Source organism: Falco peregrinus, chromosome 8 (genome assembly GCF_023634155.1).
Source record: "Falco peregrinus isolate bFalPer1 chromosome 8, bFalPer1.pri, whole genome shotgun sequence".
In the NCBI taxonomy this organism is placed as follows: domain Eukaryota; kingdom Metazoa; phylum Chordata; class Aves; order Falconiformes; family Falconidae; genus Falco; species Falco peregrinus.
In genome coordinates, this window is record NC_073728.1 from 59,470,877 (window position 1) to 59,487,822 (window position 16,946).

Sequence of the window (16,946 nt, forward strand, 5' to 3'; positions counted from 1 at the left end):
GCAGACATAAAGCACTTTTTGCTTCCATGAGCTCCAAGAGATCTTTCCAGCTGAAAGTTTTGGGGATCTGCTGCCAGTTCCCTTCCTCCTCACCTAAGCTGGTTGATTTCTCTGAGGTGCAGGGTGTTCTCAGATTCTTCTAAAATATGTGGGAGTGACAGTTGCCAAGTAACAAAAACTCATCACTCTTTTCCTGAAATGCACAATTCCTCGTTTTTCTGTTTTGTAGAATGGACAGATGAAGCTGTGATTTAGGACATGAGTCTGGGATCAGGATCATCTGGACTCCAGTCTTGCCCCTTGATAAATCTATTGAATACAGAGTTCAAGGTGAAGTAGGGATCTGACTGCCCTTGTGGCTCCCATCTTCAAAAACAAAACTGGGGATGCGTATCATGATTCAGTGAACTGACTTAGTGACCAGTGTAATGAGATTTCATTAAGAACACAGTGATGCTGCAGCCAGGGAAAGGCAGCCTGACATTTTATTAAGAGATGTCCTTCCCCCCCCACATACTTAAAAACACATATGGTTGATGTCAAGCAAGGTTGGAACAAAGCTGATAGATCCCACTCCTTCACAGGAATTAGGAGCAAAATGAAGCATATTGCAATATTTGTGGAACTAGAGATCCACAGAAGAGAAAATAAGATGATCAGGGATGAAGAAGCTGCCTTAGAAGAAGATGTGATGAACTTGGAGAAAGCTGAAGAAGGACAGCATCAAGATTTACAAAATGAAAGTGGCACTGGGCAAGCAGTGGTTCAGCTGCCATTCAGCAAGCCCCACGGTACTGGAAGCAGAGAGCATTTGCTGAAACTATCAGAGGATTGGTTTTAACAGATAAAAGAAAGGAATACTTTATACCTGCTGTTACTTCTTACTTGTCTCTAATTTGATAGAGGCTCTGCGCCATGGCAGAGTTCATTCTCCCCCTCATCCTGGTCCCAATAGAGCCAACAATCTACCTCTATAAAGAACTGTATTAACCTCCAGGTTTCATCCAGGGGCTCATCCTCTCCAGAATCAGAATATCTTGAAATCTTCTTCTGTGACCTATTTTCCTTCTTCCTTCCTTGCAGCAGCAAGGAGAAGCACCTTGCAGATGAGCTGCCTGCATATCCTCAAGATGAACAGTGTCTGAAAGTTCATAACACATTAGCAGAGTGACATGGTGAGTACTCCATGCTCACGCACTTCAATAAGCTGGTAATAAACAAAAGGGTTTCTCCTCTAATGCTCACAGTCTTTGCTAGCACACTGGAGAGGACTGAACTAATGAAGATCTCCTCCTGTGAGCTCCATGAGGCATCTGCACTATTCCTTCTGTACTCATTACACTGAGAAGAACATAGACCAGAAAAAGCATTCTTTGCTGGCTATAAATCATGAGTGACACTAAGGTATTGCCATTAGCAGCAGAAAAATTCTTTCCTCCCACAACCTCATTCAGCCCATATACATACAACACTTTGGCAAAGGGTGCTGGGATTTCTGGATAGAAAATTAAATAGAGGTTGTGTTGTCTGAAGATAAATGGGTACCTCCCTCGGCGTGTGTGTGTGACTGTCTTTTTCTGATTTGTCTTTTAACTTACAAAACACTGAGCCTAGAGATAACGATGAGCTTTAAAAACCTAGCCTTCTTCCCCTCCCAGGCCCTCCTGAACAAATCCCTTCTCTGAAATGAGCTCAAAGAGAAGATAAGTGTTCTGGCAGTAATATGCAATATTATTTTTGGCACTTGAAGAATCTCAAGCTAGATAAGGGAAAACTGAAAAGAAGACAAAGCTCTGTTTTTTCAGATGCAAGGGACCAAATTCTGCTCACCCATATGAACCCAGAAACCTTTCTTTTTTCTGGATTATTGCAGTAATTCCTGATTTCACCAGGTCAGCTGATCCTGAGGCCTTATTTAAAACCCAGCATTTTCAGACACCCTGGTGAAATCATGCAGTAACAGAGGCAAAAGACAAAGGCACGCAAAGAAAGCACCAGCTCCACAGCTCCTGCCCAAACAAAAGCTAATTTGGTTGCAGATCATGCTAGCTGTAACAATGATAAGATTAACACCTGATATCAGAGGAAAGGCTGAGCTGTCTGTGACCTCCTTCAGCAGAATAGCACTCCAGCCCCTCTCACATTAGCATATATTAGAGGAACTGTCTCTTTCCCAGTCTAGTATGTATTTCCCTACAGACCCTTTGTGAAAAGCTCAGAGCAATGTTTCTGCCAACATGTTTGTGGGCATAGTGAATAAAACATGTGCCATTTAACATTGTTTGCTTGCGCTGCCATGGGTAATGGGAGAGGGCACATGTTACTACAGGGCAGAGAGCCACGAGGGGATGGACCTGGCCTTCACAGGAGCAGGATGAAGCACATGCAGGAGCGTGCCACATCTTTGATTCTAACAGAGCCGCGACTGAAAGACCCAGCTCACCCTGCACTGATCTAAATACCGGCTGTATATATAGCCTCAAGACAAGGAAAAGTAAAAAGCCCAAACCTTTGCTCTCTTTACAGGCATTGCCTTGTTATAGACATATATGCTTTGGAAATCAAATGAGAAGGGATTTTCAGAGCAAACCAAGTGTTTTAGAGGCAAAGTTTCTAGTGCTCAGAGAGCCTCCTGTGTCCAAAGCACTGCCTTTGCTCTGCAAATTTTTACGTGCTTTGTCAAGCCTGAAATTTTGAGAAGAGACTCTGGGACTCGAGAGCTCTTAGAGCAGCCTGTAATAGGAAACAACAGTTACTGATGCTGCTGTTTTTAAATGATGATGTTGCCATGTCTCAGCTGTTCTTGTCTTTGGCATGGGAGTAATGGCTGCATGGGACAGTTAGAGGCATCCCCACCTGCAGTGTCTACTCAAAGTTAATCATCTGCTAGGGGTCGCTTGGCAATTAAGAACTGTTCAGTGGTACATTTTATAATACAAGATTTGTATTAAGTGACCAGAAAGCATGTCCTAGCATGAGAAATAGTGTGTTTCTCAGGGAATTCAGAACCTCCCTCCTAAAAGCTGTGAAATATCCTTGAGTTACCTCAGTGAAGCAGCACTTTGAGGAGAATGTCAGCAAGAATTGGGAAGAGCCCTAGAGGAAATCCATTTGGTCACCGGGAACAGCACTGTCTTCCAGACAAGGTTTGATGAAACACTTGGTCATTTTCATTTTTGTCACTGGGCTTCTCACTCTGTAGGGAAATACCTCATCCCTACCAGCTGTTGTGCCACTGACATGAGTCATTCCATCCCATGTCAGTAACACCAGGGCCAGCTCTGCAGAGAGGAGCCCAGCTTAGCAGGCATTCACTGAGGCACCTTTGGCAAGGAGCAGGCAGTGGGAAGATGCCTTTGACTCTAAGAATATCTGTAACAGCTAGAGGACCTGCCCTTGACACCAAAAGAGCAGGGTCATACCCTGTCCTGAGCTCTGAATAGTACAAAAACTTAAAATTCTTCTGGTTTGTGGTTTCATGGAACTGGTCATGGCAGTAAGGTTGTCTTTAGTGGAGCATAATATTTGGGGAATCTTCATCTCCAAGAGATTTCTGTTTCATAGAAACAAATTTACTCCTGCCTTTGTGCAGGCATGACATTCTATAACATACTATTTATTTGCCCAAATCAATCTCCTGTAAGAAGCTTTGCTTCCTTGCTCTCCGCCTTCTCCTGTTCTGTTTGACAGTGGACGCTAGGGCCACTTTCCCTCAATAGAGGCATTGTGGTTTTCCACAGGGGCAAGTACACACAACTGAGAGCCAATTTTCCTGCCAGTAGTGGCTGTGGGAAGTTGTAACTTTTTCCAATGGCAAGGAAAAAGCAGCAAGTTCACAGGCAGAAGTCTTATCAGTAAATCTGCACAAGTCTATTAAATAAAGCAAACAGAACTTTGCTGTTAAACTTCAAGTAAATAGTTTCTCCTTCTCAGTTTGCTCCAGCTTAAAAATCCCTCTGCCCTATAAATGCCACTGCCAGTGATTATTTGCAAAGAGATGTGATCTATTTATTTGTTTATCTATCCATATTTAGTTTAAAAGTCTGGGCTCAAAATTAAACAGTCAGTCATAAAGTCATTATCTGCTTTGCTCCACAATCAGATACTGTGTGTGGTGTCACAGGACAAAACCTTTGGCAAGGCCCCTAGAAGAGCAATTTAGCTCCTCATCCATCTCAGCTGGCAGTGTGATTGGCTTCCAAGCCTGCATTGCTAAATGTGTTATTTTACTCTGACATATATTATTGAGTGTTAAATCACTTTCTGAAGTGTTTATTGGCAATAGTTGAATTCTTTCCACTCATTTAAGCTGCTTTTGAAACAAAAATATTTCCTTGTGTCTTGGAGTTTGATGGAAATATGGGGAGAGTTCTTCAAGAGGATGGACTGTAGAAATGACCAGCTCATTAGGTAGGGACAGAATTTACTAGTGCTATGGAGGAGAATATCCTCCTTCTTGCATCAGGATGAAAAAGCAAACTCCCACCACCATGGCATGGCACTTCACATAGGGAAGGTTTGCCTGTGTCTTGGTTCTCTCATCATGTCTTGGCCTGTCAGGAAGAAGATGGCCCTTTTACTGGAACATCTATGACATCCTGACAGGATTTTCATAAATCCTGAAGCTCCCTGAAAAGAAAGATGGGCTGTGATCTGCAGGATCAGGTGCTAAGAAGGCTGTTAGGCATGAGCATGCCCATGCCTCCAAGTGTGGAGTGTGGTCTGCAGCTCCTGCCTGGCTGTGATGGTCTCAGGAACCAGACACCACTTTCTTGTACCTATATAGGAAAATGGAGCAAAGGATCAGAGAGCAGAAACAAACAGGGAGATTAAAATCTAGTGTGGCAGTTGGAAACTGAGCTGGAAAACAAAGGCCAGAGGCATGTCAAGCTGGGGAGGAGGCAGGAGAGATGGATTTTCAAATAAGCCCTTTGACAATTCATCTCTTGAGGACTCCAGGTGTGAGGGCCCAGCAGCCTGATCCAAGCTGGTATACTCAGTACTGCAAGTCCTCTTACCTCTTGTCCTTGCTCCAGTGAAGACCTACAAATTAAAGTTTTTCTTTCCTTTTTATCTTTAATGAGGAGGTCTGCGTTGAGTCTCTTTCCTGCATCTGGGAGTTACTTTGCAATCTGATGAACATTGACTTTCAGAGACAACACCAATGACAAGCTGCTGAGATACAGTAGCAATCAAGGCTCCTTTGATGGCAGAGCTAAAAATACGCTCCCCAGCTGACACAGCCTTTGGGAGGAGAACATATACTTTGGTTTGAAAGAATACATCTTCCTTTGTCTCCATGTCTTCTTCTGCCAGAAGACACCACATCTGTGATAACCATGCAATCAGTTACTTCTGTCTTCTGAACTGAAGCACCCATGTACAGACCCATACTACCTCCGACCCCAGAAAGAGTAAAGCTTTACAACCCTCTGAGTGCCTTGGAGAATGGTGACACTGGCAGTTTTTCCTCCCTGGTCGTGTTGGCACCCATCAAGTTATTGCATGGCAGAAACCACATCTTAGGGTCTGGAGGAGATCACCTCTGCCAGTCGCCTAGGTTCTGTTTCAGTCCTCTTGATAACTGCCCCAGCTCTTTCCTTTCCTATCTGCTTCTCTGCCTCCTCTCCTCCTTGCTAAATCCAGGGCACTGGCTCACAAGCTCTCTAGATAATGAGGTGTCCTCAAAGAAAACTGTGGTAAATAGTATCACTGCCACCTCCTGGGCTTTCTGAGGACTAGAGCTCTTCCCATGGCTTGCAAATACAGATTCATACAAACGCTGTGCAAGAGATCATGAACCGCCCAGCTTCAACCTGCACCAGCCTGCTCCCGCCCCAGGCCTGTGGATCAATGGCACTAACCAGCCCCTTTTCACAGAGGAGTTTAGGTCTCCCTCCCCTTGGAGGCATTAGCTAAAGATGGATCATTAAGGCTTTTGGGTAGATGTACAGATGAACAAGCACACACAATAAAGGTTCCACATTTGTAACGCGTAATATGTCAGGAAGTAAAAGGTTGAGCAACCCACTTTGGCAAATGGAAATAGCAAAAAGGGGCATATTTTTCTGGCCAAATGAAAGTCTCCTCTGTGTGTAATTTTTCATGCTTCTGCATGCATAACTTGAACGCAGAGAAAGGAAAAATTCATTTGTTTGGTCAGACAGAAATACACCAGATTTATTGTTTTGAGAGATACAGGGGGGTACTTCTATGTGGCTGTGGTAGATATAATGTTTTAGCAACACAATGTTTTGCCAAAAAAAAGGCATTTACCCAAGAATGTCTCTGGGCTCAGTCAGCCTCAGTCCTGGAGGTGGATGTCACATCCCTAAACCTCTGTGGGCAGTGGTCCATTGCCAGGAGTCTGTTTGATGCTCCCATTTAGGGTGTTGGCCCTGAAGATGTATGACCTCCCTCTAACTGAGCCTTCAGTGTGGATGCTTTCTGGCTTGTTCTGGCAACGGAAGAACATAAGGAAGCCGTTCCGGTAGTTCTTGTTCATCCATCCGTAGAGCAGGGGGTTGACAAAGGTAGAGCACATGGCCCCGACATGGAAGACAGTGTACAGGAGTTTGTACTCATGGAAGATAAGAACCAGATCAAGATCAATGGCAAGCTGGAATATGTGGAAGGGGAGCCAACAAACTGCAAATACCACAACTACCATCACTAGCATTTTGGTTGTCTTCCTCCTCCGGCACTGGTTTTCATTCCTAGAAGTGGGACTGACATGGTTTTTCAGCTTGAACCAGATCCTGGTATAGGCATAACAAATAATTGCAAGAGGAAAAACATACTGCAGGAGGAGCATGGACAGACTGTAGATAGTGGCATCTCTGTTATTACCAGAAGGCCATTTTTCTGAGCAGACAGCCATTTTGAGGTTGATGGATGGAATTTCCTCATATCGGTACTCTCTGAAGATGGCCAGAGGACCTGCTAGGACAGCTGCTGCCAGCCACATGATAGCTATGATTGTGAAGCTGAGCCTCTTGGAAATCCTGCTGTCCAGGTGGAAAACAATACACCGATACCTATCCAGGGCAATCACGGTTAAGGTGAGAGTGGACACATGAACACTCAGAGCTTGAGCATAAGGGACCAGATGACAAAGAACAGCTCCAAACTTCCACTCGTCCAGCAGTGTGTATACTAGGGTGAAAGGCAGACAGAGTGTGTCCACCATCAGATCTGCCAGGGCCAGGTTAGCTATGAAGAAGTTGGTGACGGTCCTCATGGTCTTGTACTTCACTATGATGTAGATGACCAAAGAGTTGCCGACGAACCCCAGCAGAATGATGAGGGAGTACGCAGCAATCAGAACAACTTGGACCCCCAGGATCTTGGTGCTGTCCATCATAACACTGCGGGATCCAGAGAGATCCTGGCTAGGAGTGACGAAGTCTTTGTCATGCCAGCCCTGTGACAGCTTCTTCTCTAACACTGTCTTCTCCACGGTGAGGGTGCTGTTGGCTCCCTCCAATGGTCCCATGCCTGGCCTGAGACTTTCCGTCAGTAGGAAAAGGAGGTCTGGAACACAGACACAGGCAGAAGTGAGAGCATGGGAGACAGCAGAGCACCTGCAAGAACTGAGATTCAAAGGGCATGTCCCACATGGCATTTTGGGCTAAACAGCAGCAGCAGGGACATCCTCCTTCCTTCTCCCTTACCCCCCATCCTTCCTCACACTGGATAGCCTTCCAGCTCTCTTACACCTCCTGTTAGAGCCTATGATCAGTTGAATGCCAATTCCCCAAGGAAAAGTCAGGGGGAAATGTAACTTTTCACACAAGTTTCTGAGATTCTGTTTGTTTGAACTGAACAGGATAAAAACCCTCAACCAGTCAGAGCCAGATTGGTAGGTTCAGAAAAGATCTCCTGGTGAGGGAGCCCCTTTGCACACTGCCTTTCCTGCTTCTTCAGGCCAGGCTTTGGAAAACAGGGAAGTTGCTTCAAACAAACCAAAAATTTGGGACCTCTTGGAGCTGTACAGAAGAAATCAGTGATGATGTCAGTCATCTTTCATGAGATTTACTTGCCTACAAAAATGCCCTAATTCCTTAAGAACTGGGAAAAGAGGAAAACAACAAGACACTTAAATTCAGGGTGTTCTTCTCCACTTCCCTATAAAAATTTATTCCCAGATGATGCACCACTTTTTCTTCCCGTTTCTTATTTCTCACCTCTCTGGGTGAAAGTATGTCACCCTGTCTCTGCATGAGTCTCCACCACTGCTCCTGCTAGTGATGCTACCACTCAACTTAACCCAGTGGAGCAGTACCCCCTGCTCCCGACCCTGGTAATGTGGTTAGCATAACAAATGTCATTTCATGAGGCAAGCAGCCACTCTCTTGCTGCTTGGGTCATGGATTCATTCCCGTTCCCTCATTATTTGGCCCTAAAGGTCCTGTGAACCAACTAGATAAACCAGTTTCCTTCTTCCCCTCCCTGCCAGCATCAATGTTGCTGGGCACCAGGATGATTACTCCCTCTCTTGCTGGCCTTGAAGGTCCCAGGCACCCGGCCAGCTCGGTCTTGTCGGTGACCCTGTCACAGGACAGGGAAGTGTAACAGCACTGTCCATAACAGCAAGCAGTTACAAGTCCTCAGAGGGGAACTGCTGGACAGTGACACCCATGACCCACCATGGCCAGGGACACCCCCACTCTCTGCTTCTTTGGAGGACTGACTTGTGTTCTTTCATAGGATTTTCGAGTCTAGATTATGATTGTTATACTGATACGGCAAACCATGTATTGGGATTTGACCTGATCTGCAGAGGGTCCAGGTGATGATAAATTATAAGTTTTATTATAAATTCTGTGTTATTCAGGTGATTAGAAATCATAAGTTAAGTTGTATTATAGATCTGTATCATGCTACTCATAGACTGTACTGCATTGATTCTGCTTGTAGAAATCCTGTGCTGTTCCAATCATAAATTCTGTGCTATACTAATCATAATACCCTGTTAAGGAACTAAAGCTTTAATTGTAACCACGATTTAGTGTTGTCACCATTCTGCCAAGGATCCCCGAAAGAACCTGTCTGTCCTCTCAGTGTCAGTGACACTCAGGCATCCGCCAGCTTTGCAGAGGAGGGAGCTCCTGCTGGGACGTGCATGTGCAGGGAGCAAACTGCTGAAGCTGTGAACAAGCCTCCCGCAGAGTCGTTGCTGAGCATCCAGGCACAGAGGCCTGAGAGCCAAAGCCCCGGCCTCCTGCCACGTGGTGCTCCCATGTCTGCATGACTGTGGCTTTGGGAGCAGGGAGCCTGATTGATGAGCCAGCACTGACTCGGTCTGGAGCCCAGGACTGCCATTTGGTGCCATTGTAACAGCAGAGTGTTGTCACAGCAGGGTTTTCGTTGGGTCCAAACACAGCAGGAGAAAAGCCAGCTCTGTTACTGGCTCCTTCTCAGCCTCCATGTCTTGGAATTGCTGCCAGGGTATGTGGAGAGGGGTGGACATGGCCCCTCACATATCCCCTCTCCCCAGCACTGTTGGGGGGGCTCTCACTCCCACTGCACGCTTGACCAAAAGTAAGCAAGTCATCCTGCTGTCCCAAACAGGGGGTCTGCAGAGCATCGTGTTTTCTCTGACCCGCAGAGAGAAGGAATAACACCCTGCCACTGCAGGAGGGAGGCAAAGGACTTAGACGAAGCTGGAATTAGCAGCAGACTGCTGGGTACTTTCTCAGCATCCTTGAGGACGGAATTGGTCTGGGTTTGTACCAGGTGTGATGGGAGCACTGCTGGCAGGCTTCCCACAAGTCCCGTGTCCTGCAAGCCAAATATTTAAGGACAGCCTGTCCTTCAGAAAGGAGAATGTTTTCTGGGCAGAACACCTGCGTGTCAGCTAGTTCCTTAAACAAATAGCATAAAATAGTGGTGGCAAGATGGTAAATATGGCAGCAATTACATTGCAATGGATAATAAATGGCTGCTTGTTCTTTCATGGCTCCTCAGAGGAAGGATTGTGAGTCCCCCTTGGGAGATGCTCCTAGGAATCCACCTGACCAGCTGCAAACCCAGGTCCCTCTAGAGACCCAGGAAAGGAGCTGCCCGTGGCAAACCGACCCTGCTGGCACACCTGCTTCCTCCTGGCCTCTCCATGTCTGTTGGCTTGCCTGACTTGCCTAACTCTGCTGGTTGATTTATGCCAACGATTCCTGTAAATGAAGTTGTTCGGCTCAGATACCATAATAATGGAGACCATATAGCTACGACTAAGAGGGGAGGAAGGTGGCTTTAAGCAGCGGGAGGGAAAAAGGGGTGGATTTGCTGGGGTGAGGGTTTGCTTAAGGGTGATCTCAGACCTCCACCACTGCCCCCAGCCCTGGAAAGGCAGCCCCAAAGACCAAAGGGAGGTCCCAGCTTCCAAGGCAGGAGAAAGAAGCTGAAAGCCACTCCATGCAGCTGACACAGCGGGAAACAGAGCAGGGGAACAGGCAGGGCCCCGGGAAGGTGGCACAGCCACAGCCTCTTCAACAGAACCCAACCCACGTGCAGCAGCAGACCGCAGGCACCCATGCTGCAGCTGGCCCCAAAGCAAACCCTACTGCCCAAGAAGCAACATCAGTGAAGGAAACAGGGCGAGCGCTGGACATGCTTTCAGTGGCTGTGCTTTCCCTGCTTGCTCTCCGTCTGGGTTTTATACCTTCCAAATAGTCTTTATCACTATCACTCGTTATCCCCTTTTCTGTGGCTTGCCTGTCCCATTTATCTTCAGTACCCAAGTCCTGGCACGACACCATGGACGCTCCCCTCCCTTTTTCCCCATCTCACCCACCAACTCGCTGCTAATTCCCGTGTTCACATCTCAGGCTATTTCCTTTCGCTAGAGACTGGCAGCTATCCACCATCTGAGAGGAGCCAGGAACATCATGGTTATTGGAGCTGTTTCACTTCCTAACAGAATGGCCTTAATGGAGTTATTATTTGCTTTGCTTTGCTATGTTTTTTTCCAAAGGGGAACTATTAAAAATCAATTAAGGCATTTTAATTAAGAGACAAAATGGTCATAATAAATGTTCCCACTCTAGGGGCTGCCTGGAGGTCACAGGGATGCTGCTAGAAGTAGACCAAGGTCCATTCCAGCAAGTAATGGAAGTGCTGGCATATGTGTAGGCTGCTGCCGAGCACATGCTCCTGTGCCCAGTGGGCCTGCCAGGCTAGATGGAAAAATCCTTGGAGCTGAGAGCCAACTGCTTATGGGATAAAACAGCAGGGCAGACCAGGAGGAGGCAGAAATACTACCCTAAGCCCTTTCCTCTGTGCTGAGCTGCTACGAAGGGATGCAGAAACAGAGCACTGCCTGGATCCTCTCTGCCAACTGAGGTTCAGCCTGAGGCAGGGCTGGGACCCAGGGGGATGAGTCTATGATTCTGTGGCCCCCAACGAGGCAGAGAGCTGTTCCCTGCACCAGTAGGCTTCAGCCTTTGGGAAGGCAGAAAGCACAGAGGAGGTGCAAAACCTCAGCCCTTTGCTAAGCACACTGCTGTCAATGACCGAGAGGGACAGCGACCACCGACCACTGTGATAGCTCCAAAATCCATTCCTACAGAGTGCCTAGACTGGGTGCCCCGGGATTCACATGCACTTCTGCTTCCTGGGGACACCCTGGCTCCCTCCTGTGTCCCTGCCACAGCCCCAGGGCACATCCAGACCTGGAAGAGCCATCTTCAAAGCCTGGCAGGGTTCAGAAAGCAGGACTGGAGCTGTGGACAGAGTGCTGGAGAAAACAGAGCTTGTTAATTAATTTCCTCTTTTTGTCCCAAGCAGTGAGACCAGGGCTGCTGCAGCCAGCAAGCACTCAGCATAGGGACAAGGGGTGCGCAGAAGAGGGAGGTAAGGACAAAGACTGCTCTGAGCGTGGCCAGGAATTACAATTCTATCACAGTTATCATTGATTTGAAAGGAGGCAGTGGAGGGGCTTGGGCCAGCTAGGCTCTCTGGCTAATGACAGCCAAATCTTTCTACAGCAGCGCTGGGGTGTGAGGGCTGAGGCTGATGGATACTTTCACGGCTTGTCTCACTGATTTGTTTCATGCTGTGTCCTTCCCTCAAAGCAGCTCAACTCCATGAAAGCCCTTCATCTCCAGCAGCCCAGTCTGGAGCACTGACTCATCTCATCCCCAGCCCCATACCTGGCAGCACGCGGGTGTCCACAGCAAGGAGGTCTGAGACCATCCCTCATCACCAGAACCCAGCTGTCACCCTGAGGCAAGCCACCTTCTACCACCTTCATGTTCCCCTACAGCATTTGTGAGGCAGCAGCATTCAGCCCTATACCCCACAGCACAGCGCTAAAGGAGGAGAACACAATAAACTATCTTTCTTATATGTTATATATGCTTATTATATGTTAATAATAATAATAAACAATTAAAATAATATGGAGGTTAACCAGCTTGCCAGAGGCCACACAGCACATCCACTGCAGGGCTGGAAACAGAGCCCAAGTTTGCTAACTCCAGCCTCCTGTGTTCACCACCAGAGAGGACTCTGTATCTGTCAGGATGAAACCTGAATGTAGATTTCAGGAGCTGCATGGAAACGCAACATGTGAGTGACAGAGGGGAGGGGGGGTTGCCTTCTCTGTGCAACGGGATGGTTTCAGGACAAACAGCACCCCTGGGATGATTTCCTGAAGCCAAAGAACAGGCAGAAATTGTCCCAGGTTCTTCCATCTTCAGTGAAGGGGTGATCACCCTACTTTGACACTATGAGAGAAGGGAAGACCCTCTAACCTGCCTATCATCTGCTGCAGCTTTGTAAATTATCTATCCAGATCAGGCCCATTGGTGCAAAAACTAATGGCATCAGGCATGCATTGCCACCCCTGCACTTGCAAAGCTCCAGGGCCCCAGAGCTGCTCCTGGGGAATCCCAGCATGGAACTGGCACTGGGAGACAAAGTGCAAGGAGGTGGAGATACACCAGGGATTTCTTGTGGTTCCCCACTCTAAATATTTGCATGTCCCTGCCTAGGCTGGAGCCATGGAAGACTCTGAAGGCAATGAGGCAAGGAGGATGTCTTAGTCACTCAGCTCAAGACAGGATGAAAAAGAAGGTGATGAGAAGAGATCCATTTGGCAAGGATAAACACTTTCTCCTGGAAATTTCTCCTACAGAAAGCAGGGTGGGACAGTGCAGAGCCCTCCGCCCTGTGGGATGCGCCATGGGAGTAGAGCAAGGCTGGCTAGGAGAAGGGCTCAGTGGGTGATGCTGCGATGGAGACACACCAGCTGCCGGGGCTGCAGGAGGGAAGAGACAGCTTGGTGGAAGGATCCTGGTTAACCTGGGGAGTCTCTGACCCCCTGAAATTTATGGAGTCCAGGGTAGATGAGGCAAAGGAGGAGTCCCTAACAGAACAATCAGGGAGAAAACTCAGTATCCTGCTTTGGGACAGACCAGAAACTCTGTAGGTGAAACACGAGCTACAACAGGACTAGAAGAGGCTCTCTCTGTTCAACAGTTAACATGCAGTAAGTGCAGAAAGCAAGCAAGCACGAATTTTCCTCCTCCTGCAGTCCCCTATCTCCCTTTGCATCTCTCTCTTTGAGGGCACTGATCTCTGGCAGCGAGCTGAGTGCCAGCAACGTGTGCAGTCCCAGCACGGAGGAGCTGACGGGAGGTTTGTACCAAGCCTATGAGGAGGCAGATTGTGGGAGAGATCAGGATTTCTCAGGCAGCCACGCACCTCAGCCCCACACTTGCAACACACTGCTCTGTAGCGGTACGTGCCGGGTTTCTGCAGCCCCCTGGAGCAATCTGCTCTCCTGACTGCTCTTGCTCAGCATCCTGCTTCCCAGACTCCCTGCTTCTGCTCAGGGATCTTCAAAACTCTCCTACTGGTATTTCTTGTTCACTTTCTATTCCAGCTCTCAGGGGCTGTTCATCCCCAAATGCCATTTCCCAAAGATGCTTGGACCTTTTTTGCCTGAACTATGTGGCATGGCCAAGACCTGGTCCCGTCTCAGCCCCTGCCACTCAGATGAGCCCCTCCCCAACCCACCTGCAAAGGCCAGAGTATCCTTCTCCTTCAGGAACCGAGCTGCTCACCTTGAGTTATCGTCTCATTGCTGGCCAGGACGGAGCGCTTGGTCCTCTCCACTCACTGGGAATCAACCTGTGGCAAAGGGGTGAAAAGCACTTTTCTGCAACTGTCCTCGGAACAGTGAGGAAGTCAGGCGAGGATCTGGGCTGCCGGAGGGTGCTTCATCACCGGGGGTAGCTTCAGTACCCCACCGTGAGCATCTGGAGAGCACCCTCTTGCAGGGTGACTGACAGCCCCAGTCTCACAAAGCTGGATGCTGTGTTAGCTCCTGAATGAGAGAAAGGCAGGGAGCGTGTGTTTAACAAACAGAAATGGAAAGGGGGAGGGAGCCTGCTGCTGCTGTTTATACAGTGTTCAGCCACTGAGGGGCTTCTTGCATCGAGGAGAGAGAAGCTTTTCCACCACATCTAGTTCCCTCTCCAGGGAAAAGTGGTGGGAGCTGGAGGTCTGCAGGCTCCTCGTCCGTGCCACTGACCTGGGCAAGTGTCCATCCACCCTCACTCCACAGCTGTCCCATCTGCTCAGGCTTTAAACTCATTGGGACAGGCACAGTCTTGTCCAGAGGTGGATCTCCCTTGCAGCAAGAGGTCTGCAGGTCCTGCAACTCAGCAGAGCCTTCACAGACCTCCCCCATCCTCCTCTGCCTCTGTGTTTGTACAGTACCCTGCTCAGAGCAGTCTGCTGCTGCGGGACCTGCCTTCAGGTCCTCTTGGGATGCAAATAAAAGTAATAGAAGTTTTAGCCATTTGGCAATGGCTCGTTCTGTTTTAGATACAAACTCAGTGTGGAGCTAGGAACCCAAGTGAGTTTCTATTTTAGGGTGCTCAGCGCTGCCCACACACCTGGAGCAAGAAAGAGAGCGAGGCACAAAAGCAGCATTCTCATGACCAAATCTGTAAAATCCAAGCTCACTGGAGCCCAGGGAAGCACCCTGAGGGCAGCACAGGGAAGCAGGAGAAGCACAGCTCCCTGCCTGGCCAGAGGTTTTGCCTTCAAAGAGAAGTCAGGTGTGTTCCTAGCATAGGATTTCCACCACAGTCAACATGTGAGTTAGCAGCTCACCTGGGCTAGGAGATGCTCCCAGAGGTCAGGGAGGAGGACGCCTCTCTTCACCTTCCAATATTTACAGCTAGAATTCTGTCAGAGGAGTCTTGCTCTTTACCCCCACAGCGGACTTTGGTTTCCTTTTCTTTGTAAGAATGGAAAGGGGGGGGGCTTTCAATCAATTTTCTGTACCACAAAAGTCATGATACACCAGGAAAAAGAAAATACTCCAATGGCTCAGCAGAAAAAGGAGAATGAGAACATTCCTGAAGTCACACAGAAATTGGCATTTGAACCCAAGACTCAGGCAAGGGTCCTCAGGAGTCCCATCCTTCCCTTCCTCTCCCCATCTCCCCTTCAAGAAGGAAAGGGCTTGGCACACAGGCGCTGACAACCAAGCAAATCCGCCAGCTGCGCTGACTGGATTTTTGTAAGGTTTGTGTCTTATCCCACTTTGTTTTCCCTGAGGACGTTGATTTAGCTGCTCTGGAAAGCTGAGAGTGGAGGGGAGCAGGACAAGATAAACCTGCTTGGAAGGGACCATCACTGTCTCCCAGTGGTCCTCGGGGAGAAGCAAAGAGCAGCTAATGAGAAGTGAACGGTACATACTATTCCCTGTGCTCCTGGTGGATGGACACCCCTCCTCTCCAGGGTCCTCAGCAGTGGATGGTTCATTTCTGCTCAAGAGAGATATTTTTTTTCTCCTTCCTCTTCTGGTGTAACATTCTCCTTGCACATTCCCCAGAGTCCTTTGCTACAGCTCCCCACTCTTCCCAGGGCTGGAATTAGATGCCTGGGGAAAAGGCAGTGATTGACAGGAGAGAAGCTTGCTGCAGCCTGTGATGTGAACCTTCACCAGTACCATGGGGTGAATTCCAGTCATTTTTGGCACGTGGTGTTTTCTGGATGATGGCAAATGCAAACTCTTAAATCACGGATTAGTCAGTGCAAGTCCCCAAGACCATCCTCTCCCACGGTCTCAGCAGTCCAGCGGAGAAGATAGCACCAAAACCTGTGATGCTCCCAAACAGCAGCTCATCTCTTCAACCAGATAACCTAGTCAGCCAAAGAGCCCCTGTGCTTGGCAGAACAGGCAGAGCCCAGGAAGGGAGATCTGCCCATGATCCATGGTGATACACGCAGCTATGAGTTATTCCCCAGTAAGCAATCCTCCCGCGACATGGAGCAGTACAGTGAGGAAGGTCAAACTCTCCACATGCCTGGGGTGTCACTCCAGCTGGCAGCCACTGAGCCAGGGTTTGGTTCCCGCTCCCTCTGCACTCTCCAGCCCTCTCCCCGGCAGCCAGGCTCTTCTCACGGCACCGCAGACACGGCTGCCTGCCAGCCTGCCTAATCTCACCCAGCTACAACATAATTACTACCGGCAGCAAGTGCACGCAGCACAGCTCTGGTGCTGCCCGGCCCTCGGCCTCTTGGCAGCTAAGGGACACCCAGGGTCTGCTGTGCCAGAGCCCCTCACCCTCTTGGTGGGTTGAGAGGAAGAGTTGTGGCGCAGGCTGTGGCAGCCTGAGCACCGAGGTGCAAAAAGACCTCCCCAGGCAACTAACAGATCCCAAAGCAGCTGAAGGTCTTCCTAGCCTCAACCTGCAACTCCACCCTGAAGTACGAGGATAGGGAAATACAAAGATGGCCCCATGCATTATTCTGGGGCGTGGAAGGCTGCACAGCCCTGAGCAGAGATGCCAGAACCCCCTGCATGCACCGCTGTAACCTCAGACCCTGGGGTATCCGCACACACAGGCTGGGTCACACAAATGCCTGCACAGGTGTCCCCAGAGCCCCATGTCCTTTCAGACATGATGGGATTGTTCAAAAGATCT

General features: G+C 48.7%; 1 protein-coding gene across 1 annotated transcript; it reads right to left on the reverse strand.

The window, feature by feature from the left end:
- Positions 1-6,214: 6,214 nt before the first annotated feature.
- On the reverse strand, positions 6,215-14,300 carry LOC101918439 (neuropeptide Y receptor type 2-like). The gene is made up of 2 exons (XM_005231878.4): positions 14,067-14,300; positions 6,215-7,533 (listed from the first exon to the last, which is right to left on the reverse strand). Exon 2 carries the CDS (start codon positions 7,493-7,495, stop codon positions 6,332-6,334), a length of 1,164 nt encoding a protein of 387 aa, XP_005231935.1. The 5' UTR covers positions 7,496-7,533; positions 14,067-14,300; the 3' UTR covers positions 6,215-6,331.
- Between the last annotated feature and the right edge of the window lie 2,646 nt (positions 14,301-16,946).

What these genes read in the sequence shown, in the direction of transcription:
- LOC101918439 (XM_005231878.4), bottom strand. Translation starts at nt 7,495, where the DNA reads ATGGGACCATTGGAGGGAGCCAACAGCACCCTCACCGTGGAGAAGACA.